Source organism: Dromiciops gliroides, chromosome 3, assembly GCF_019393635.1.
Source record: "Dromiciops gliroides isolate mDroGli1 chromosome 3, mDroGli1.pri, whole genome shotgun sequence".
In the NCBI taxonomy this organism is placed as follows: Eukaryota; Metazoa; Chordata; class Mammalia; order Microbiotheria; family Microbiotheriidae; genus Dromiciops; species Dromiciops gliroides.
The window spans coordinates 525,423,957-525,449,748 of record NC_057863.1 but is presented as its reverse complement, the minus strand read 5'-3'; the positions used below and the strand labels follow the sequence as shown (position 1 = coordinate 525,449,748).

The 25,792-nt window shown below is 35.5% G+C and overlaps 1 protein-coding gene across 1 annotated transcript in view; it reads left to right on the top strand.

Annotated features, from left to right (window-relative positions):
* Window positions 1-2,626: 2,626 nt before the first annotated feature.
* Window positions 2,627-25,792, top strand: part of LOC122748847 (caspase-13-like) — a 36,450-nt gene continuing 13,284 nt past the window's right edge. Inside the window, exons 1-4 of the mRNA XM_043994853.1 lie at window positions 2,627-2,663; window positions 12,776-13,057; window positions 18,108-18,208; window positions 20,147-20,320. Of these exons, the coding sequence (XP_043850788.1) occupies window positions 2,657-2,663; window positions 12,776-13,057; window positions 18,108-18,208; window positions 20,147-20,320 (564 nt within the window). The 5' untranslated portion in view covers window positions 2,627-2,656. The remainder of the gene's footprint in view (window positions 2,664-12,775; window positions 13,058-18,107; window positions 18,209-20,146; window positions 20,321-25,792) is intronic.

The following is a 25,792-nucleotide window of genomic DNA, read 5'->3' as shown; positions in this document are numbered from 1 at the left end:
TGGAAGACATGATCTGACTTGTACTAGGCAAACAGAACCAGATAATATGCCTCCTACAAGTGGGGCTTTCTCTGAACTGATCAGAACTACCCATACTACCCTTGAATACACGCTCTGGTGGGCAGGCTATTGGACTCTAGTGCTCATAAATGCAGGGTTGCTAAGAACCTCTTTATGATATTAATCACTAGTCCCTACACACCTCTCTCCTTCACTCACAATTTTACCTCCTATAATTAAAAAAAAATACTAGTCCAAATTCTAATTTAGTGATGATACAAATTATTATCTCTTTATAATATTTTGTCTCTAATTATTCTAATTTATTTCTATATTTCCTCTTTGTACAAGGTGAAATCATAAATAAGTGTCCTTCTAACAGAAAGTCAGTGATTGCAGTTAAAAAAGAGAACTTTCACCGATTTTGTAGGCAGCAAAAAAAGCAAAAGTTCTTTTAAAATGAAAACCTAGGAACCACAAAGAATAATTTACAGCTAGCTTTCTAATTTTTAGACCCAATTAATAAATTAAAACATATTTAGTGTTAGAAGGCAGAGAAAAGAAAAAGAGGGAAATGAATATCTCAATCTGCAGCTTGAAAGTACTCATCAGCTTGGAGAGTAGGTCTGATCAAGTGAGAATCTGTGTTTGGGTCTCTCTCCTTCAAGAAAGGACTGTGGGGAAATATCCCCAGTTTGAGCTCAGACTGGGTCCCAAGTTGGAGAAAAGAGTAACCCTGAGGACAGAATTTCTGCAATTTCCTATTGGGGACATCAAAATTGTCGTGAAAATTTCTAAGTCTGATAATAAAAAAGAAACAGCAAAGTCTCCAAGCTATAGAAAATTGGTTTATTGAGAGAGGGCCTATCTCACAATAAAGCCAGTCAGGCAGCAGTAGGACCTGCAAAAGCCTGAGCTTGGAGATTAACAGGATTTTATACCCTTACAGGGATTCTGAGTATTTATACACTACTAATTTTAGACAACCCCCTCCCACTATATAATCTAAATGATACAGGAAAGAGAAATTGAGACATAGTAGTCATGATCAAGATCTTGCCCATCATTTGCAGGGACAGGGGTATGGTCAAAGTTATGCTCGGCAGGCAGCCAATTCATGGGTTTGGTCAAGTTAGTCAACCAAACAGGGTTATGTTTAGGGTTCTCAATGCTGTTTGGCTTCTTCAGCTTAGAGGATGCAACTGTGGTTAACCACAATGTACTTTAAAACCATGATGGAAAGGGTCATCAGTTAAGGACAAGTTTACAAGAAATCAACTGAAGAATATACATCAAGAACAGGTCACATAATATCTATGCTGTTTGGCTTCTTCAGCTTAGAGGATGCAACTATGGTTAACCACAATGTACTTTAAAACCATGATGGAAAGGGTCATCAGTTAAGGACAAGTTTACAAGAAATCAACTGAAGAATATACATCAAGAACAGGTCACATAATATCTATGCTGTTTGGCTTCTTCAGCTTAGAGGATGCAACTATGGTTAACCACAATGTACTTTAAAACCATGATGGAAAGGGTCATCAATTAAGGACAAGTTTACAAGAAATCAACTGAAGAATATACATCAAGAACAGGTCACATAATATCTATGCTCTGTACTATTATCATTATTATTATTAACCTAAGAGACCAGATGTCGGGAAAATTTCTAATCCAATGGAAGAACAAAAACAACAAAGTTTCTAGGTGGAATCAAATAGGTTTATTGAGAGAGGGTTAGTTCCCCAACAAAGCCAATAGGTTTATTGAGAGAGTTTTAGTCTCCCAATAAAGCCAGTCATCCAGACGTTAGACCTGAAAGACCCAGAGTTACAATATCCATGGGTTTATATACCTTTCCAAAAGTTACACTTATATAACATTGTATTAATCTTAATTATTTGCACTTCTAAAATTAAAACTTATTCTTAAGAAATATGAGGAACTACCTAAGTGATCATAAATTTCAGCATTATGATGACAATAGGGTTGGTCATTGTCAGTCCACTGGTGAGTGGCGTGAACTCCTTGAGTAAAGCATGTCACTCATAGTTACTAAAGTATAGTATTGCTGACTACTGTATCTTGTGATATTACTCAATGCTTGACATTGGAAAGTTAGAGGAGATACTTAGCCTTTTGACCTTATATAATTGTAATAAAATAATATCTAAACATAATAAATCACAATTTTAATGGGTATATTGATTTTTATCTTAATCAAATCACTTATGACTATGGTAAATCTCTTATAACTAAAGGATGGGGAAAATTTCACTCACACAGAGAATACTTAAAATTAAGTAAATCACCATTTGTAGTTTATAATTCTGATTACTTCCATAGTTAAATCTTATATCTACCCTTATATCTAAGGGGTGGGGAAAAACTCACAGGGGACAGGGAAAAGGGAGACAGAAAGCAAAAGAATGAAAGATAGGAGTGGGGGTGGCAGACCTGGCAAGAAGTACTTCAACAAAATTAGAGGGAAATTCCAGGCAAGAGCTCTGTTTTGTTGAAAGCAGCAGTTTCACAATTGATAATTGTCCCCTCCTCTTCCTAGAGGAAGTTCTTAATAACTTTTGATATCCTTTGACCAAACTATTTTCTCAACCAGAGTGAAGTGGAAGGGGACAAGCAAACTTGAGGGGTCATGGCTGGTGAGTAAAGAGACTTTAACTGTCTATAAGTTCAGATCTTGGAGTAAGGCCCTGCTGAATCTTATAGTGCACTCTATTCCTCCTTGATCTCACTTTGAAGGAGGAAGGAAATAAGGGAAGCAGATAGCACTGAGCTCTCAGAAAGTGAAATTTTTATTCTGCTCTGTATTTCCATGATCTGATCAGGCCACTGTTCTTAGACACAGGTGAAGATGAACCAAGTTCTGTTGAAATGTAGGGAGAGGCTAATTCCCATCTCACAGCACTTGTGGAACAAAAAGGAATGATAGCCAGGGACTGGTTATTGTTGCCTTGAGCACATTCTCTGGCATTCACTCCAAATTTTCAAATTGCTTCTATGCTTTACAAAAAAACCATAAAACCCCCAAATCATTTATTATGATCTTAAACATGCAAATAAACATTATCTAATTAACATAGAAAACAAAATAGAGAATGCAAAGAAACCATCCATCTCTATTTTATACCATTTACTTTTTATACATATGTGTGTTTGTATATGTTTATGTGTATGTATATATATGTATACATATATAATAATTACATGTTACTTTCAAAACTGTCCTTATTGTTTCTGATTTTTTCCCTGTACTTCCTTCTTTTCTGTCCATTTTAAAAAAAATTCAATGGCTCTCTCTCCTGCTTTCTTTTTTTTCTCTCTCCAGTTCTACTTCTGTCCTTCCATTTCCCTGCAATTAAAAAAATCATTAGAATAAAAAACAAAAATTTGACTGTGACAAACATAGTCAAGCAAAACAAATTTACTTATCAATCATATCTAAAAATGTAAATTTTTCTCTACACCTTAAGTCTGTCATCTTTCAGGAGGAGATTAACATGTTCATAGTGGGTCCTATAAGGGACAAGATTGGTCATTGCATTGATCAGAGTTCTTAAGTCTTTCAAATATATATATATATATATATATATATTTTACATTGTTGTTCTTGTGTGAATTGTTCTCCTGCTCAGTTCACATCATTTCTTATTACCCAGGATTTCTGAAATTATCTGTTCTGTCAGTTTTGTCTATAATATTTCATTACATTAAATAACACAGGTCATTTGGTCATTTTCTCAAGTTATGGGAAGCTATCTAGATTCTTAGTCTTCCCACTCCACTTCCACTTTTACAAAAGAGTGGTTTTTTTCAAATTACATGTAAAGATAGTTTTCAACCTTTATTTTTATAAGATTTTTGGGTTCCGATTTTTTTCCCTCTCTTCCTCCCTCCCTCTGTCCTATCCCTCCTCCTCAAGATGGCAAGCAATCTGATATATGTTTTACATGTGTATTTATTATAAACCTATTTCCACAGTAGTCATGTAGTGAAAGAAGAAATAGAACAAAAGGAAAAGATCATGAAAAAGGTGAAAATAGTATGCTTTGATCTGTATTCATCTTCAACAGTTCTTTCTCTAGATGTGGATAGCATCCATCACCAGTCTTCTGGAATTGTCTTAGATCATTGTGTTGCTGAGAAGAGCTATGTCTATCATAGTTGATCATCACATAATATTGCTTTTACTATATACAGTGTTCTCCTGGTTTTGCTCACTTTGCTTAGCATCAGTTCATCTTTCTAAGTTTTTCTGAAATCTGGCTGCTAATCATTTCTTATTTTTTCTTACTGGAAGTTTTTTTATTGTAGTGGAGTAGTATGCTGGACAGTTTATTTTATTTTATTTTATGTTTTTGCAGGACAACGAGGGTGAAGTGTGTTACTCAGGGTCACATAGTAAGTGTCAAGTGTCTGAGGTCAGATTTGAACTGAGGTCCTTCAGAATTCAGGACCAATCCTTTATCCACTGCACCACTTAGATGCTATGGACACAGTTTAGATGATTTCAATTTTGTTGTCAACATCCAAAGCATCATAGGCTGGAGACAGTCTGACATAGGCCTTCTTCTCTCCATCAGACCTGATCAGTGTGTTGACCTTGGCCACATCGATGTCATAAAGCTTCTTTACAGCTTGCTTGACATACACAACGAAGACAAGAGTGTTGTTGTTTTCTATCTTCTTCATAACAAACTCAGTGGTCATGGGAAACTTAATAATGACATAGTGATCAAACTTGTTTCTCCTCAGGGAACTTTTCGGTGGGTATTTGGGCTGCTTTAGAAGTCATAGGGTCTTGGGTCGATGGAAGGTGGGGGATGTTCGGATCTTCTTTTTGTGGCTATGGACACCCTTCAATACTGCTTTCTTGGACTTTAAGGCCTTGGACTTGGCTTCCATCTTGGGGGGAACAACTGCTTCCTTCTTCGCCTTTGGTGCCATCTTGGGGGAAAAGTGGTAATCATTTCTTATAGAATAATAGTATTCTATTACATTCACATGCCACAGCTTCTTCAGCCATCCCCCAATTGATAGGTATTCCCTAAATTTAATTTCTTTGCCACCCCAAAAAGAACCCCTATAAATATATTTGTACATGTAGGTCCTTTTTTCTTTTTTTATGATCTCTTTGGGTTATATATCTAGTAGTGGTAGCCCCTTTCTACTTTAGTGATCAAGAAGTTTGTATGTTTGCTGCTATTTCTTCCCCAGTATTATCCTTCCCCTAAACTCTCATCCCTATTTATTTATTGACTTTGATATATTTCCATAGTAACTTGTATGTTTTCAACCTTTAATTGTCCATGTCAGATAAGAGTGTTATTCATTTTATGCTTCTGCCTCAGCCATTCCTCCATGTAGTTATACTCTACTCATGAATCTTAATTATGAAAAATAGAAAATCATGTCCCCTTCTTCCTTTTACCTTACTGTATTCATTTTAGGTAAACATCTTTTTCACCCCTTCAAGTCATCAGATCATAACCAATTGACCCCAAGGTCTTCTAATTTTCTTATTTACTTCCCTCATACTTAATAGCCTTTGGAGACATTAAGATTCTGAAAGGGCAGTGGTTTACTTTCCCCCATTAAATGCATCATCCTATAGCCCATCCAATTGTTCAAATAAGTTTACTTTTTAGGCTCCTCTTTTCTCTTGTGTTTGCATTTTAAATTTCTACCTATATCTAAGCTTTCATCAGAAATTATTGAAATATCTATTCTATTAAGGCTTTATATTATTGTCTGTGGAATTATACTCAACTTTGAAATTTTTTTGGTTGCAAACTTATTACCTTTTCCTTTGGGAATACTGTTTTTCAAGATCTTTGTCTATTGAAAAAGGCACCAGGTTTTGATTGATACTAAATGTAGTTCCTTGGCACCTGAACTGTTTTTTTTTTCCTATGTACATGCAGCATTCATTCATTCATCTATTTGTTTCTTCATTTGCTCATTCATTCATTCATAAAAATGTGATATGGGACCTCTGGACTTTGGCTTCTGAGAGGATTGGTGTTGTGTCATTTTTTTTTTCAGTTTGTGATTGATGGGTTAATTATATCTTACTTTGTCATCTGGTTCTAATAGATCTGAAAAGTTTTAATTAAGGATTTCTTGACATATTTTCCAGGCTTTAAAATAATATGCTTTTTATCATTAATATTTCACGTGTTTTTAAAGTCAGTTTGAGACATCTTAAATTTTCTTCTATCTTTTCAATCTTTTGATTTTCTTCCAATATTTCTTTCTCTCTTATGTTATCATTCATTTCAATTGAGCCTATACTAGTTTCTATGGGATGTATTTCTAGGATAACTTTTATGCCCTTCTCTTCTAAGTTACCTATTTGGGGGCAGCTAGGTGGTGCAGTGGATTAAGCAGCGGCCCTGCATTCAGGAGGACCTGAGTTCAAAGCTGGTCTCAGACACTTGACACTTACTGGCTATGTGACCTTGGGCAAGTCACTTAACCCTCATTGCCCCACAAAAAAAAAAAACAAAAAACAAAAAAACCAAAATAAAAACCTAAGTTACTTATTCTCCTTCCACTTTTTTCTCAGGTGCTTTTCTTTCATTTTCTATTTATTCTATGTATTTATGTAGTCTCTGTGGAAAAACTATTTTTTCCCCTTGATTCACTGCTTGCTGTTGATATGAAGTAGTTCACTCCTTTCATGGGAGAATCCTTAGATGTTCAATTATTTTTAATATTGGTTGACATTTTTTTTTTTGATTTGCTCTTTCTGTTTCCTAAGATTTTTATTTTAAAGTTTAGCATTCATTCATTTTTTTGGTGAGGCAATGAGGGTTAAGTGACTTGCCCAGGTATTTTAGAGTTTTATAAAAATACCAAACATTTATTTTCTGTTTCTCTCACCCTCATCCCCCATTTGAAAACACACAACAATAAAACCTTCAAAAAATATTCACTCAAGAAAAATAAATTTTGACATTAGCCATGTAAAAATGTATGAATAACGCTGTATGTGGAGTCCATCTTCTCTCAATTAAAAGGGAGGTAACGTTCTTTATCAGTCTTCTGGAATTATGGTTGTTCATTGCATTGATCATAGAAATTATGACCTTAAATGTTTTTAAACTTTCACATTAGCCTGTTCCTATGTTTTTATGAAACCATCCTTTTCATTTTGATATTCCATTGCATTCAAATAACATAATTCACTTAGCTATTCCCCAGCTGACGGACATTCCTTTATTTGCTACTCCAAAAAAACATTGCTATAATTCTTTTTGTCTATATGTACCCTTTTCCTGCTTCTGTGATCCTTTTAATGCAAAGATCTAGTAGTATTATTTTGTCAGAATATATCAAAGCTACAGTTTAGGAACTTTTGGGAGATAATTCCACATTACTTTCCAAAAGCAATTCATACCTCTTCCAGTGGTATATTAACACTATCCCCTCCAATATTTGTAATTTTCCTTTTGTTTTTTGGTGAATTTTACTTATCAGAGGGATGTGAGGTAGTACCACAGAATTGCTTTAATTTGTATTTCTCTTATTATTAATAATTTGGAGCATTTTTCATTGGACTATTGATAGCTCATATTTCTTCCTTCAAAAAGTAGCCAACTCATATTGTTTATATACCATTCTTATCATAATACCTTCTCCTCCTCCTCCTCCTCCTCCTTCTCCTTCTCCTTCTTCTTCTACTTTTCTCATTTTTCCAGCATTACTTCCTGACTTTGAAGTTTTGATTTCCTCTTAAAGTTCTCCTACTTTCTCAGTATGTTGAATATTGTGTTTTTCTGGGATATCAGAGACAGTATGGACTTGGGATGTGTAAGATTTGAGTATACTCATAGTGGTCTAATCCTGGGCAACATCTGAGTGTGTACTTGCTGCATAATGTCAGGCCTCTCTATGCCAGATATGGTACCTCATCTCATTCCAGTGTATAGCTACTCTGGTCAATCCCCATGCTGGTAGTCTTTGCTTAGGCTCTCCTTGCTACACATTGTCCCCAGTGTCCACACATCTCTGTTTATCTCCTTGTGTTGACCTGGGGTAGAAACAAAATACTTTGTGATTTTTTTCTTTGGTTTTCCAACCAGTAGTCTACTTAGTCTGGGAAGTTTTCTATATATTTTTGGAATAGTTATAGGGGAAACCTTGATTGCACTACTTCCTAATACTTTAACATTTGGTTGGTCTCTCCTCTGTTTTTGGATTGAAGCTTTGTGCCAGGGACAGGATCAACTTCATGCCATGTTTTTGAGTGGGGTAAGATCTCCTTGGGCCCTCTGGGTTCTTGTCCTGACCTCTACTTGTTGGAATTAGTCTCCTCTAAATTTTTGATGTTTAGTCTGATGCCTCTTTAGGGATTTCTGTGTCATTTCAGGGTCCTGATCTCTGTATCATCTAAGGCTTCAAAGCCCTGAGTTTATGGTTTCATGGTCTGAGCTGTGCTTGTACTGTTCCCTGCCATGCCTACAATACTGTTGCCATTACCTGGAGCTTTTAAAATCTTTACAGATTTTCAGCCACTCTGGATTTTTCATGAGGAACTTTCTATTTTTCCTGTCTCTGGACACAGAGGCTTACTTGTGACCTTGTCCTTCTCTGGTTATGGTATCTTAGCTTTGATTATGAACCCTGTGCACTTCTGGCTGACTTTTCTGAAGTTATGAAATGGAAGAAGTACCTTTCTGGAGATTCTCATTTTATTTCTCCCATGACTGCTATAAGACACTTTAATTCAATCAACATATTTATACTTTAAAAAAAATAACACCACTATCTGCTAGGCACTGTGGATGTAAATATAAAGAAAGAAATTATGCTGACTCAAAAAGCTTACATTGTAATGAGGAGACAACTAAATAAATATAAAAAGTATAAATACTAATACATATAAATAGTTAAATTAAAGATAATTTGTAAAGGAGAGCTCTAGCAGCTGTGGCAATCAGAAAGACTTCATGGAGAAGATGGTGCCTGAACAATGTATTGAGGGAAAAGAGGGTCTTCCTGTGATGGAGTTTAATAGGGAGTGCATCACAGGTATGTGGGACAGTCAAAATGAAGGTACAGAGATAGGGAAATGAAGTGTCATATGTAAGAAACAGAGAGAAGGACACTTTTGTTAGAATGAAAAGTGAGAAAGGTGGGAATAATATCCAATGAGAATTGAAAGCTAAATAGTAAAGGGCTTTAAAAACTGAAAAGTATTATGTATATTTATCCTGGAGGCAATGGAGAGTCCCTGTATTTTATAGAGTAAAAAAGTGACATGGATAGATCTGCACTTCCAGAAAATTACTTTGATAGCAAGTGTGGAAGTCAGAGGTCCTATGCAGGGAAATCCATTGGGAAGTCATTGCAATAGGCCAGTCAAAGGATCTGAACAAAGGTGTTAACTATGTGCTTAGAGAAAAGGGATTTGATTTCAGAGATGTATAGATAGAAAAGATAAGATTTGACAACTGATATGATATGTGGGGTAAAGGAAAATGAAGAGTTGAGGATATTAGAGAAGTTATAAATATGGAATCCTAGAAGGTTAGTAGTATCTGACAGAAGTAAAGAAATTTGGAAGAGGGGAGGTTAGAGGAGGTGGGTTATAATAATTCAGCTTTGGACTTGGTAATTTTTAGATATTTTCATCAAACTCTTACTTCTCTGAATTCCTTAGCTATAGTTAATATCATATAATGTATGATAATATTATAGATTGAGAGTTAGAATGGAACACAACAAATTATCTAGTCCAACATGCTATTTTACAGATTAGGAAACAGAGACCTGGAGATGCTGTGACTTGTCCATGCTCACACAGCTTATAAATAGCAAACCTAGGATGTGAACCCTGATAGGGATTATCTTGTATATTCTTTGTAGTCTCACCAATGCTAGACTCCAAAGCACTCAGATACATCAGAAGAAACAAATAAACAACCAACAAAACAAACAAAAAAACCCAACCTGGATAAAAGTTCAAAGATCTAATCCCAGCTCTTCCAGTAAAATACTAAATGATCATATGTAAATCATTACTAAGTTCCATGCTTCAGTTTACTCATCCAACAGTGTGGTGTAGTCATTAGAGTAGAGAACACACGTGCACACACACACACACACTCACACACACACACAAAGACAAATCATAAAACCTGAATTTGAATCATATCCCTTATCCTTTCTAGATTTGTGATACTTTGGTTAAGCCATTTATCATGTAAACCTCAGTTTCTTTATCTGTAAATTGAAGATAATATCCTTATTCTACCTAACTTGCAGGGTAGTGCTGAGGTTGAGCTTTGTAAGCCCTAAAATGCATATGTGTAAATAATTATTTTTTACACGGCAGTTGTGAAGTAAAAGAGATATTTGATATCAACATACTTAAAAGATTCCTGGAAAAGTGTCAGGAAAGTGTGGTACAATAGTTCCATAAATATCTGTTATAATAACATAGTATAATGGAAAGAATGTTGAATTTGGAGTCTTAGGTTGTGGTTGTTCTTCAGTCATGTCTAATTGTAACCCTATTTTGGGCTTTCTTGGCAGAGATACTTGGATGGTTTGCCATTTCCTTTTCTAACTCATTCCATAAATGAAGAAACTGAGGTAAACAGGGTTAAGTGACTTGACCAGGGTCACACAGCTAGTAAGTATCTGAGGCAAGAGTTGAACTCAGATCTTTCTGAATCCAGGCCTAGTGTTCTATCCACTTTGGCACCTGGCTGCTCTGGACTTTGAAGACCTGAATTGAAATTGTGACTTCTCTGTGTATAGTTGCATGACTTTGATCACGTCACTCAAATTCTCTGGCCCGTTGACTCATAATTTTTCAAATGAGGTTGTTAGAACTCTTATGATTCTAAATCTATAATCCTATAGTATTAATAGATAGCTACACTGGGGTCTTGTTCTTCAGGTCAATTTGGCAAATACATGATATTTGATCACTACTTCTCCTTACTTTTTTTTAAATCATAAAAGTGTTTTATTATTTTCCAGTTACATGTAGAGATAGTTTTCAGCATTTGTTTTTATAATGTTTCTAGTTCCAAAATTTTCTCCCTCCACCCTCCCCAAGATGGCAAACAATCTGATATAGGCTAAACATGTATAATCACATTAAACATATTTCTGCATTAGTCATGTTGTGAAAGAAGAATCAGAACAAAAGGAAAAACCTCAAAAAAGAAAATAAAACAACAAAAATGTGGAAACAGTATGGTTCAATCTGCATCCACATTCTACAGTTATTTTTTTTTCTGGAAGTGGAGAGCATTTTCTATCATGAGTCCTTTGGAATTATCTTCGATCATTGTATTGCTGAGAAGAGATAAGTCTATCACAGTTGATCATCACACAATATTGTTGATACTATGTATAATGTTCTCCTGGTTCTGCTCATTTCACTCAGCATCAATTCATGTAAATCTTTCCAGGTTTTTCTGAAATCTTCCTGCTCATCGTTTCTTATAGCACACTAGTATTCCATTATATTAATATACCAAAGCTTCTTCAGCCATGCCCCAATTGATGGGCATTCCCTCAATTTCCATTTCTTTGCCTTTTCCCTTTTTATGATCTCTTTGGATATATATACCTAATAGTTCTGCTACACTTTCACATAGCAATTCCCCACATATATTTATCACTTGTGTTACAACAAACATTAAAGTATCAGTGATGACCACACTGTTTACGTCACAGACCCTGCCTCTTGACAACCCTGGTGAATCCCCAATCTCATGATGAACTCATAAAGTCTCAGAGAATTGCATTTATTACTTTGTGCCTGGTCTGTCACAATAACATCTTAACTCACATCCCTGCTCTGAATCAATTGTTTCTCCTTGTATGCATCTGTTAGATTAATTTTCATGAACCATGCCTCTGATGATATCATTCTTTTGATGAAAAATCCTTTTAAATAATGTTGTTAATTAATTTTTTCAATTAATATTTGAATTGTCAAAACCCACAGACATTCTAATATACAAAGAAATGAGCCTATCAGATATCTGTCCCTACTAGACTGACACATCCATGAGGACAGGGAAAAGAACACTAGATTTATAATTAGAAGAATCAGATTCAGGCTTCATCTTCATTTCTTACCATATGAGTGACCTTGGTAAAGAAGTAAAACATTTTCATTTAAAGTGGACTAAAGAGTATTGGACTAAATTTTTAAGGCCCGTTAATTATATAAATAAATATATGAATGTCATTTCGAATTTATATCTCTCAAAGCATCTAGCATAATGCTCTGCACATAGTAGGTTATTAATATATTTGAAGAATTGAATTATTTGGGAATAATTCCAAAGTACCTTGGGGAACAGAGCAGGTCCTTATGGGGAAGTATAGTAGAGGATGGGAGGGAGAAGGAGAAGATTAAAAAGATCATTGTATCAGACACAGTGCTTGACACATAAATAAATAAATATTTCTGTATTGATTGAAAGTAAGTGAAAAATGAATAAGGAAAATGGAAAATGTCCCTGAAGAGAAGGAAAAAAACAAAATAAGATTTGCCTATTGACTGTTATTTTATAAAATGTTGTTTTTAGTGAGTGAGATCATAGAACTGGGAGGAAAAGTTTCTGAATAGTTAAAAAAAGATTGAAAAGACAAAGGATTTTGGGCACTATGGAGTTAAAGAGGACTTCAAAGATCACACCCTGTTGGGAGCTTTCTCTAAAATTGGGGAAGGAATTGTATCCCATTTCCATTATTAAAGGCATATCTTTGCTTTTAACAGGTGAGGGTACCAAGGGAAATCCATTAAAAGCTTTTGAATTATTGGGAAAGGGAATAATCAACAGTGTTTTGGATAATTTGCTGGAAAAGGACATACTACAATTGGAGGAAGATGAACAAGAAGAGTACCGTGAAGCTCAAGCTAATGCCAAAGCTGAAAAGAAAGCTAGGGTCCTGCTAAATTCTTTGACTCGGAAAGCCCGGTATGCAGGTCAAGTGTTGGCCAGCAGCCTGCTTAACAGTGGTGAACAAGAAAACAATGATGAGAAGTCACTATCTTCTGGTAAGATTCCTGGCTCAGAAAAAGGAGTCTCTAAATAATTTCTGAAATGTCTCATTTCCCTATCTTTCCAGTTTTCAAGACAAGCCTACCTAACTCATTCACTTATTAGTTATTATCCCTGAAACTGGGCTTTCTGTTCCGCTTACTTCTCATCATCCTCATCTCAATATTTGGTTCTTCTGCTTTTTATTTTCGTGCCAGGGTTTTAATGTTGATGCTTCTTAGAAGGAATTGACTACTGTGGAAATAATTTATATCATCCCATTTAAGTCTTCCCTAATATTCAGGTTTAGATTTGGGATTTCAAAGTCCTTATATCCCTGCCTGTTGCCTCTAAGATGAAGAGTTAAGATCTAGGGGCAACATCAGTATTGCTTACCATGCGTATTCTATTCTATCCCCCTTCAAGTTTTTACTTTAGAGGGATGTATAGTATAAAGGTCCTGCATTCCTGAGTCACAATCTGTTCAAGGTATGCACATTGGTGTATGAACCCAGAATTCAAAGGACTACTTGGTTAAGGTCCTGTTCTCCTGAATCTCACCCTTTATAATAACAGATGGCACAAATGGGGGAAAATTTACTTTGGGAACCAAGCTATCTTTAGGGGTGCCTTTGTTTGCATCTTCATCCAGAGTTTGGAGATGACTCTGATCTGTAAGTGAGTCTTTTGAAAACTATAGGACACCATCTACTCTGTCAAATAGAGTCCTGTGGCTTCAATTCTCAGCAGGAACCTCCACACATTTTGTACTCTAGTGTCTGATGATTCCCAGAATTCCATTTTCTTTTTATAGTAAACCAAGAATATCAGGGCAATAGGAGGAGGAATATTAGAAACAATGCATAGAATCAATTGTGATTTAGTAACATAATGTACCAATATTATGCCTTAAAAAAGGTACAAGCATATAAATCTATCTGAGGTGATGAAAAGTGAAATCAGAATTAGAACTGCATATACATTAAAACTGATATTTTCCTTAAAAGAAAATAAAAGAATTAAATAAGTTAACCAATAAGGCCAAAGGTAGAGGAACTTGGAATGAATGGGAAGTACACATGCATATTGGCTGCATGTTAATTAATTTTCTTTTTTTCCTGTCACAGGCAAAGTAAGGGTTTTACAGTTTGGGGATTTAAAAAAAATGTTTACCTGGTTTTTTAGTTAATAATTATTATTTGAAGTCACATAAAAACTTTAAAGGAACAGAGGAATCAATTCTTTTTACTCTTGTCTTCTATTATCAGGAGCCATGAACCTGGTTCCTTATTTACTGAAGAAAAAAAAAGGATGTCAGAAATGAAGTTGTCCCTGATAGGACCATAGAAAGATGCCTCTTCTTCTATGAGGCCTACCCTTATCCTCCTAATTAAAAATAATCTCTTTTCCCTCAAATATCTCATCCGACTTCATTTAGCCTCTTTCAGTCACTTTATCATATTATGACCTATATTGTCTGTCAGTGAATGCAGTGGAAGATAAACTTCCAGTTTTGTTTTTGAATCCCCAGTGCCTAATGCAGAGTTTGGTGTATAATAGGGGCTTATTAAATGTTTACTGAGTGAATGAACTAACATTTCTCTCTCTTTTTTTTTTTTTTGCGGGGCAATGGGGGTTAAGTGACTTGCCTAGGGTCACACAGTTAGTAAGTGTCAAGTGTCTGAGGCTGGATTTGAACTCAGGTACTCCTGAATCCAGGGCTGGTGTTTTATCCACTGCAACACCTAGGTGCCCCCATGAACTAACATTTCTAAGCATCGATACTTTCTTGGGTTAAGTTTTGGTAGAGAACTGTGAGATTTAAAATTGGATACTAGAGCATTAATCTCCCCTCTTTAACCTTTCCCTTAATTTATCTCCCAGACTAGTAAAATGGAAGAAGCTTCTGGTCTCTAGTTAGAGCTTTTATTGTTTGGAAATTATTACAATGTGATGTTGATTAGAGGGATAGGAAAGTAGAAATACAAAACAGTCTTAAGTCTAAGCTTAGTCTATATTCCATATAAAACTCACCAAAAGCCCAAGGCCACCTTTGGAGAGGAGAGCCGCATCAGGCACGTGCTGCTAATGGCAAGCCGGGCCTCGTCCAACTCCAGTCAGCGTCTGTCTGTGTGTTGCGGCAGTCCTCTGACCAGGAGAGCAGGAAAGACCTCCCACTTCCGTTCTCTCCTTGCCTTTTAAGCTCACACCCCAGAAGTGGAGTGTTAGCAGTCGGACTGATGTGTGTAGCCCATGCACGGCCGTCAGTCTTCTCCCTGAAAGGGTGGTCCTTCAAAAACTGGTGTCTCTCCATTATCCCTAACCGACTGTTAAAACTTTTTACCATAGAACCAAAGTCAAAATTAAGATAGTTTATATTGTATTGAGAGGAAATAGCATGTGAATAGAAAATTAAATACAAAATACATTCAAGTGAATACATAGTAATTTAAGAGACACTTGCATCTGGGAGGATTATAGTTATGTGTCCACATGTTTTATTCTCTCATTTGTGTATAAAGCGATTGAGGCAGGAACTGTCTTGTTTTCATCATATCATAGAATTTGATGATTGAAAGACTTCAAGAGTTTTCTAGTCTAATTTACATGCCTGAGAAAGCCCTTTAAGACATCCACACATATGATTATCCTGCTGTTTATTAAATACATCAATACAGGGAACCCCCCAATCCCCAATTTTAAAATTGAATTGAAATTCCTCAGCAGGTCAGTCACTTCAATTCTTGCCCTTCACTTTTTCTATCAGCTTCTCAAATAGGAAAATAAACTGACTAATATTTTAAGGGCTCTCAAAGGTCATCTAGCCTAAAGTCTAGGTTTATTGCAACTCTAGTGACTTTGAACCCACTCCAGCTTGGCGGTGTTCTTGCTAGAACGTAATACTAAAAATTCAACAGTACAGAGTAGATGTGGACTGAGCAGAATTGAATAGGGTGGCTTGATTATTTGCCTCATTCTGGGCTCTATGCCTCCCTGCAATCTCATTAGCTTTTGGAGGGTGCCATGCACACTAATAATTCATATTGGGCTGCTAATTTATTAAAAGGCCCCAATTTTTTCCACTTCAATTGTTGCTTAGTCATAATGCCTCCATCCTAGTGCTAAACAGTCTATGCCAAGATATCTGTGCAACCACACAGAACACATTTCACCTTTCTTGGCTTTTGTCTCCTCATCTGTAAATGTGGATGTTGATCACTAAAGCTACGCCCTGCTCTAAATCCCATGAATCTATTTTATGGAAAGGTGATGGGATAAGAACTGGATCTGTGATTTCATCTGTCTGAGATGTCCTGGTTTAGGAATTCCTTCTGTCAATACATATCTTCACTTTTCCTGATACTTACAGGCTTGTGGAGTTGCTTATTCCCCAAAGTTGTTAAGTGGGCAGCTTGTGTTAATGCAACTAGTATATGTCCAAGGCAATACTTCTACTCACACAGATAGATCTTCATGGCTCTAATACATTATAATGAAAGGAAATAGCATATAAAAAGAATTAACCACAAAGCATATTCAAGTCAATATAAAATGCTACCCTGCCTCTTGACATTTGTTATCTGTATTAAATTTCATTTTTATTAATGTTTTTTCATCTTTTTAGGCATTGGATATGTTATGGGAATTTGACTTTTTTATCCAACATATTCTCAGTTTCAGGTAATCTGCAAATTTAATAGATATACTATATAGATCTTCATTTTTACCACTAGTAACACTTTTGTTTTTTTTTTTAGTGAGGCAATTGGGGTTAAGTGACTTGCCCAGGGTCACACAGCTAGTTAGTGTTAAGTGTCTGAGGCCGGATTTGAACTCAGGTACTCCTGACTCCAGGGCCGGTGCTCTATCCACTGCACCACCTAGCTGCCCCACTAGTAACACTTTTAAACACCGTAGTGTCAGACAGAGAGATGAGGCGCTCTTCTATAGAATTCTTAGCACAAATTAACAGTGCATTGCATATAGGAAGAGATTAAGAAATATCACATTGATTGATTTTGAACCTGTTTGATTGATTGAGTCTGTTGTTGCTCTACTGGATCAGTCATATTCAACTCTTCATGACCCCATTTGGTTTCTTTTCTTTTGGGGTGGGGGGGACAAAGATACTGGAATGGTTTGCCATTTCCTTCTCCAGCTCATTTTACATATTAGGAACTGAGGCAAAAAGGGTTAAATGACTTACCCAGGGTCACCCAGCTAACTCTCTAAGGTCAGAAGTTAGAAAGGAATAATATGTGTAGACTGGCAAGGCAACACCAAATTGTAGAAGACATTGAATTCCTAGTAGATGAGTTTGACCTTTATATGGGAGGTAATAGGGATTCAGTTGAGATTTTTGAGTACCTTAGTGACTTAACCAAATAAATCTAAGGAAGAAACTGATTGACAAGTAGAGAAAACTGGAATATTTATGCAGTATCTCCTTCCTATAAGTTAGTAACTGTGCTTCTAAACCAAGAACAACCACTGAATCCTACAACTTCTACCTTCACTGGGCATTTCAAAAAGAGCAGCCACTAAGTTGAATCTTTTCTTAAATGGACAAGGACAAGAAAAAGGGAACAGGGTGAAAGATCTAGGGAGAAAACCCTTGAGGTATCTAGAAGGTGAAACTCCTGTTATGAAGTCTGAAAATGGAGAGGATGGGGCTGTAATCAAGGCAATTTCCACAGTCCCCTTAACCCCATAAAATTTTGTGTAATTTGTAAAGGGCCATAATTTCTCTGGGTGTTTTCTGAAGAAACAGAAAATTCCTATTTTTAGAGTTTTAACAGTTCTGCATGACATGTCAGTTATGTCACTAATTCTCACTAACTCTTCTATTCATCCATAATGATTTCACTGTTTTGGTTATGATTTAGATACAAATCTTAGGACTTTGGTTTCCAAGTCCTTTTTGAAAGGGTGCCCTCTTTGCTTGATACATACATAGGTTGGTGCTCTTTTATGACCTTTAACTGGGCAACAATATAGGCTAGAGGATCAGTTTGATTGCCAAGACTATCAATGTTTCTACTAACAATATTTTTTAATCTTTTGCAGCTTCTGCAGGAAGCCAGGCCATGACACCTAAGCCTATGGGTACACTCAAGCTTTGTTCTCCAAAAGATTTCCAAAGGCAAAGAAAAGAGAGGGAAGCAGAGGTGCTATGCAATTTAAAAAAATAATAAATTTTGTTTTTTCAAGTACTAAGCATTTATTTTTCTCTCTCTCCCATTTAGAAAGAAAAAAGAAAGAAAAAAACCCTACCACATATACATGGTCAAGCAAACAAATTTCTACACTGACCACACCCAAAAATGGATGTCTCATCATGTTTTGTTTTTTGTTTTGTTTTGTTTTGTTTTTTTGCAGGGCAATGAGGGTTAAGTGACTTGCCCAGGGTCACACAGCTAGTTAAGTGTCAAGTGTCTGAGGCTGAATTTGAACTCAGGTACTCCTGAATCCAAGGCCAGTGCTTTATCCACTGTGCCACCTAGCTGCCCCCTCATCATGTATTTTTAATCCATCACCACTGTAAGGTGATGAGTCATTTGTTTTATCAACATAACTTTTTAATTGTGATTGGTCATTAAATTGATCAGTGTCCTTAAGTTTTACAGAGTTGTTCAATTTTACATCCTGGTTCTAGAGACTGGTGGGGCAGGGCAGTGAATTGCCAAGTCAAGGGCATTTGTGGTATTTTGGGAAGAGTTTTCCTATGTCATTCAAAATTACTCTAGCAAGAGGTCCTTGAAGAACCCTAAAGTTGTTTGCCTCTATGCCCCAGGCATTATATCTCCTTTCTGTTTATCTTAATATGCATATTCTCAGTCATTCATTCAGTATGCAAGCATATGCATACATGTGACTGTATGTGTGTATGCACTGACCACCTGCCACATGTATGGTGCTATGTGTGGTGCAAAGAATTCAATCTACTTTAAAGTATAATCCTTTCTCTAGTGGTGTTTGCAATCTAGTTTGAAGAGAAAGCAGAGAAAACATATACAGAAGGAAGTGGTTAAATAAAAAACAGCTAAGTAATAGCATGAGGTAGTTAACTGTATTGTTCTTCTCTCCCATCCCTAATATGACTCATATAAAACCTGAGTTTGGTTTGTAATCATATTATTCTCACATATAAATTTATCTGGGGCTACCCCCCCCTTTCAGTGATACTTTAGTATAGAGGAATGGTTTGCATTTATGTAGGGCCTATTTTCTTTTCTTTTCATTTTTTTATTTTGGTGAGACAATTGGGGTTAAGTGATTTGCCCAGGGTCACACAGCTAGTAAGTGTTAAGTGTCTGAGGCCAGATTTGAACTCAGGTCCTCCTGAATCCAGGGCCAGTGCTCTATCCACTGTGTCACCTAGCTGCTTCTGTGTAGGGCCTATTTTCAAACAAATTCAATAAACATAAGTATCCCACTGATCGAGATAACAGATGGTCAAAACTCAGAAAAGAGGAAGAAGAGAAATTGAGGAGGGAATTGTAATATATATATACATATATGTAAATTTGTATGTGTATATATTTATATATATAGTATATATAGGTATGTGTACAAGTATGTATACATATATATTTATACATACTTGCATACACAAATGCATATATATATATATGTGCAAATTTGTATATTCATATACACTATTAGGAACCTAGTGTGGGGAACAGATCTTTATGTGTTTGCATATCCATAGTTTGTCTATATCTTTCTTATATAAATACTTATATAGACAAACATATATATCTAGCTTTCTATTTACATGCTTATATATATAGCTATCTACACATAACTCAAATCTATATAGGCATCTATATGTATGTATCTATGTGTGTATGTATGTGTGTTTATACACACATACTCATGTGCCTACATATACCTCAGGCCTATACCTCTTTACCACACTAATTGCTTTCTTTCATAGACAACAGCCATGAGCTAGAAAGAATGAAATATTACCTTCTTTCAAGACATAAGGGAAATGACAATGGATAGAGGCACTCTTATTATCTAAACATGTACACATTGATTGGGCAATGAAGGGGAAAGGAAAGTGATTTCCTCAGCTCACCACATATTTTTCTTTGTAGATATACCCAGTGAAGGAGAAGGAAGGCCGTACACGGTTGGCACTCATCATCTGTAATATAGAATTTGAACATCTCTCTGAAAGGACTGGGGCTGAACTTGATATTGAAAGAATGAAAATCCTTCTTGAAGAGCTTGGATACAGTGTGGATGTGCTAAAGAACCTCACATCTTTGGTAAGAGCCGGAGGTAAGCCCCTTTCCCTCTTAGAAGATACTAGACTCTTGATCTGGGTACCACTAGAATACAGTTTCATTGGCCTACCATAAATTTAACTGATTACACTACAGGTATAATTGGGGCTTTAAATCTATTCAATTCACATGCACACAGTATGACTCAGACTATCAATGGGCTATTTGACTCTCTTTGGAAGAGTCGACACCCACCATATTTTGATAACAGTTCACATTCACCTTTGAGAAACTACTCTCTGAGTCTATAAGGATTGCAGTATTTATATGGAACTTAAGAGAAGAAATTGATGTCTAGTAAGGTAAATTCTAGGACAAAGAGAAAGTATGTCTCCTCTGACTCTAATATTTCTAGTTAACTAGGAATCCCTGATTATTGGAGACTTTTATTTATAGCATTATTTAGGTGATTCCCTTTCTGGCTTTTAATACTACTACCTTAAATAGCTACAGGTTAACTTGGTTAATTAGGGAATTATTTTTTAAATGCCCCAAATTCCTTTCCTATAAAATAGCATTCCCATGTCAAGATCACTAAGCCAAGCCCAATGCCCATCATCTATTCTTCCTCTGAATCTCCACTTTACTAAAATAACCAGATTTCCGATGTGTTAGTATAATATGAACTAAGTGACCCTTGCATTATAAATCTATAGTACAGGAGTTCAGAGGTCATAGGTATGGACCTCAGTAAACTTATACAGGAGATCTATCAGTTCAGTTATTTAGGACCATTATGACCTGTTTCATGCCTTTTCACTCCCTAACTCTTTGACTTTGGGCATGCCACTCAGTCTCTCTGGGCTTCAGGTCCCATAAATATCAAACAAATTGGTGGGACTAGGTGACCTCTAATTTCCTCTTCCAAATCTGTTATTTTGTAAGATAAAAATGAAAGAACTTAATCAACATGACTACAGAGTAAGTGTAGAGATTTGGCAATTATTTGGCATAAGCTATACTTTTGATATGATTTTAAAAATTATTTTTATATCAGTAATCATGCCTGTGTGTGCTGATAGCAGATAGACAGAAAATTTGACCTTGACCAAGTGAACCAAATTAATCTAGTTTCCTTACTTTCAGTTAATTTTCTTTCAGTTGAATGTTGGACTTCATGCCAAAATTGAGTTTTTCTTTGTTCTCTTTTATTGTGTTCTTAACTTGGTATTATTTAAAAAGGCATATTGCTCCAATGAAACATCCACACAGTATAATTCTTAATGATCGCATTCTGATGACTATTAGAAATATTTCATCAGTTATTGTTGTAGGGAAGGGTGGCTTTGAAAAATCACTTATTTGCACTAGGAAACATGATTAATTAAAACAAGTCAGAAAGGAGAGTATAGTAGAAAGTAGAAATGAATGAAAGGAGTTACATATTATTGCTGCAAAGCAGGCTAATTTATCCTCAGAAAACAAATAAAGACTTTTAGAAGCATCTGAAATATGAAACAATTTTTATTGAATGCATTCTTGCCTAGAATTTTTGATGTTGAAAGAACAAGTAGAACAGTTTAACGATTGGAGTACTAAATATTCAAAGTGGGTCAGTTTATTGAAGAAATTGAAGTATTAAATATGGTGGAGTAAAGGCAATGAATAGCTTGAGCTCTTTCAAATTCCCATCCCAGCAAATTTAAAATGATACCTCAAAATGAATGAACAGAACCAAGAAAAGAATAAAATAAATTTCCAGGTGGTCAGGAAAGGCCTGTCTCACTGAAGTGAGAATGGAGAACTGTCTATTGCAGACTGTACAAGCACAGCCACATCCTAGCAAGTGAGCAGTAGCTACTGGGGGTGACTCAGTCAGTAGTAACAGCTTCTGGAGCTCTCAGATCACAGACAGAAAAGGGGCTTAACAAATGGCCAGAAGGAGAATATAGAAAATGGAAAAGAGTACCTGTAGTCACTCACTGACCAAAGCAAAAAGCAGGGGAGTAGTGACCACACCTTTCTTTAGATCATGCCATGATGGAAGAATTAAATACTTACATATTCCAGGAACCAGCTCAGAAAAAAGGAGTATGAAAAACCTGAAGTTTGAAGTAGTCATACTCCATTTCAGGAGCAGAGCCCAATTATAATATAAAGTTAAAGGCCAAGAAATAGTATGGAAATAAGAACAAACAACAACAACAACAACAACAAAAAGACCCTGATCATAGAAAGTTCCTATGATGACAGGGAAGTTCAAAACATAAATTCAGAAGAAGAGAGCAAAAGTCAAAACACCTACATCCCATTAAAGAAAAATGCAAATTAGTTTCAAGCACTGGAAGAGCTCAAAAAGAAATTTAAAAGTCAAATAAGAGAATAAAGGAAAAACTGGGAAAAGAAATGAAAGGAATATAAGAAAATCATGTAAAAAAGGAGTCAACAGGTTCATAAAGGAGGCACAAAAAAACATTAAAAAAATAATACCTTGGGGCAACTAGATGACACAGTGGATAAAGCAACACACCTTGATTCAAGAGAATTTGAGTTCAAATCAGCCTCAGACACTTGACACTTACTAGCTGTGTGACCCTGGGTAAGTTGCTTAACCCTCAATGCCCCATAAAACAAAATCAAAATAACAACAATGACAACAGATCCTTAAGAACAGAATAGGCAAAATCATAAAAGGGACACAAAACTCCAGTGAAGAGAAGAATGCCTTAAAAATCAGAATTGTTCAAGTGGAAAAGGAGGTACAAAAGTTCACTGAAGAAAATAATTCTTAAAAAATTAGAATTGTGCAATTGGCTTCTATTGACTTCATCAGACATCAAGAAACAATAAAACAAAATCAAAAGAATGAAAAAATAGTTGAAAATGAGAAATATTTCATTTGGAAAAATAACTGATCTAGATAATAAATCAGTGAGAGATAGGTTAAGTATTATTGGATTTCTTGAAACAATGATTTTTTAAAAAGGCTAGACATCAGTGGGTAAAATAGAAACTGAAAGTATTCACTGATCATTTTCTGAAAGAAATTCTAAAATGAATAAACAAAAACTCTCAGGAATATTATAGCTAAATGCTAGAGCTCCCATGTTAAGGAGAAAATATTGTAAACAATCAGAAAAAATTTAAATACTGTGGAGCCACAGACAGAATAATACAATATTTAACAGCTTCTATATTAAAAGATCAGAAGGCTTAGAATATAGTATCCTGGAGGGCAAAGAGTCTAGAATTACAACTAAGAATCACCAACCCATCGAAAGTGTGTATAATCCTTCAGAGGCAAAGATATAGATATTTAATGAAATAGAGGACTTTTAACCATTACTGATAAAAAGACCAGATCTGAGTAGATATTTTGGCTTTCAAATACAAGACTCAAGAGAAGCATAAGAAAAGTAAATAGGAAAGAGAAATAATGAGGGATCCAGTAAGTTTAAACTATTTATATTCCTACATGACATGATTTTTTTAATTCTAAAAACTTTATCATTAAGGCAGTTCAAAGCAGCATAGACAGAGGACATGGGTATGATTTGACTATGGTGGGATGTTATCTATCTAAAAATATAAAGTTAAGAGGTAAGAAAGAGAGATAACTACATTGGAATGATTTCTAAAAATAAAATTAAGGGGTAAGAAAGAGGAATCTACTGGAAGCAGGGGGCAAGAGAGAAGTAGAATGGATGCTCACATAAAAGAGATTTGAAAGGTTTTAAAATGGAGGGGGGAGATTGGACTGCATGTGTACTGGAAAATTCTAGAACCTTACTCTCATCAGAACCATCTCAAAGAGGAAATAACATATAGATTCAGTTGGGTGTGGAAATCTATCTTACCTTAAAGACAAGTAGTAGGGAAAGTGGACTAGAAAAGTGAGGAACTTATAGAAGTGAAGGAAGATTGTGGGTGTGGTGCTGGGTTCAGAATCAAAATGCTTTTATAGGAGGGATAGGGTGAAAGGAGAGAAAGTGAACAACAAATGGGAAAATAAGATGGATAGAAATACACAGTAATCATAACTGGGAAAGAATACAGCAAGTTTTTTCTGAGAAAGGCCTCATTTATTTAAATAAATAGAGAACTGAGGAAAATATAAGAATGCAAGTCATTATCCAACTAAAAACTGGTGAAATGATATGAACAGGTAGTTTTCAGACAAAAAAATAAAAAAATTCTCAAAACAATTTTGAAAGAATTAACATTTTTTCGTTTCCTGAAGATCCCAAGATTTTATAGGTTGTTTTGAGGATTTTTTTATGTCTAGTGGGCCTAGATATTCTGTCTTTGCTGAGGAAATGAGGAACTCTATTAATATATTGTGATATGAATTAATAGAGAACCCCAAATAGAAAAATAATACTGTAATACTGTTGTATCCTACCACATATACTAAAAGGTTGAGAAACATATCCATGGAAGCAAGATAAATCTACCTAGGTGGTGCAGTGGATAGAGCACTTGCCCTGGAGTCAGGAGGACTTGAGACCAAAAACTGGCCCCAGATATGACACTAACTAATTGTGTGACCCTGGGAAAGCTACTTAACCCCAATTGCCTCAAATGTCTGGGGACATCTCCAGTCCTCCTGATGTATGTCTTGCCACTGGACCAAGATGGCTCTGGAGGAGAAAGTGAGGCTGGTCATTTTGCAAAGCCCTTCCTCATTTAGATTCAATTCACTACAACTCATTACATCACCTCCCAATGTCATGGTCCTCTTTGAGAATGAAGGACAAACAACAACAATAGTTATTTGAGAACTCACTCCATTTAAATGCCATTGAAAACCTATTAGAAAGCTAGATTTGAAAAATGATGCATTCAGAGGTATGCTTAATAACCATTGTAATAGTAATGAGTTTTCCTAATAAAGAATTAAATTATACGTGTCTTAATCTTACAAACTTAATATCAAAAGGTGTACAACAAGTGATTGCAGCAAAATAAGGGCATGAATGAATAAAATAAAATAATAAGTAGTATTTGCAGAGCACAAATTGCATTCTGGAATGTACTACCTGAGGATGGGGGTAGAATCCTCCCCTCTGGATGTTATTTGGGAGAAATATATTACATCCTATTTTTTAATATGTCAAAAGTTTTAACATCATTCAGTTAGTCAGCAAATATTTATTAAGTGCCTGCTACGTACCTGATACTGTGCAAAGCACTTGCAGTACAAAGAAAGACAAAATAGTACCTATTCATAAAGACATCGTTGTCTAAAGGGGGAGACAAGATGCATACAACCATGAACAAATAAGCTATGTTCAGGATAAATTGGAAATAATAAATAGAAATAAGAATATAGAATTAAGTCAGATCAGGAAGGTTTTGGGTAGAAGGTAGGATTTTATTTGAGAGTTGAAGGAAGCTAGAAAAGTCAGGAGGTAGAGATAAGGAAGAGAGTATTTGATGCATAAGTATAAATTAGTGAAAAATTACAGTTAGATGATTAAATGTCTTGTTCAAGGAATGGCAATGAAGCCACTG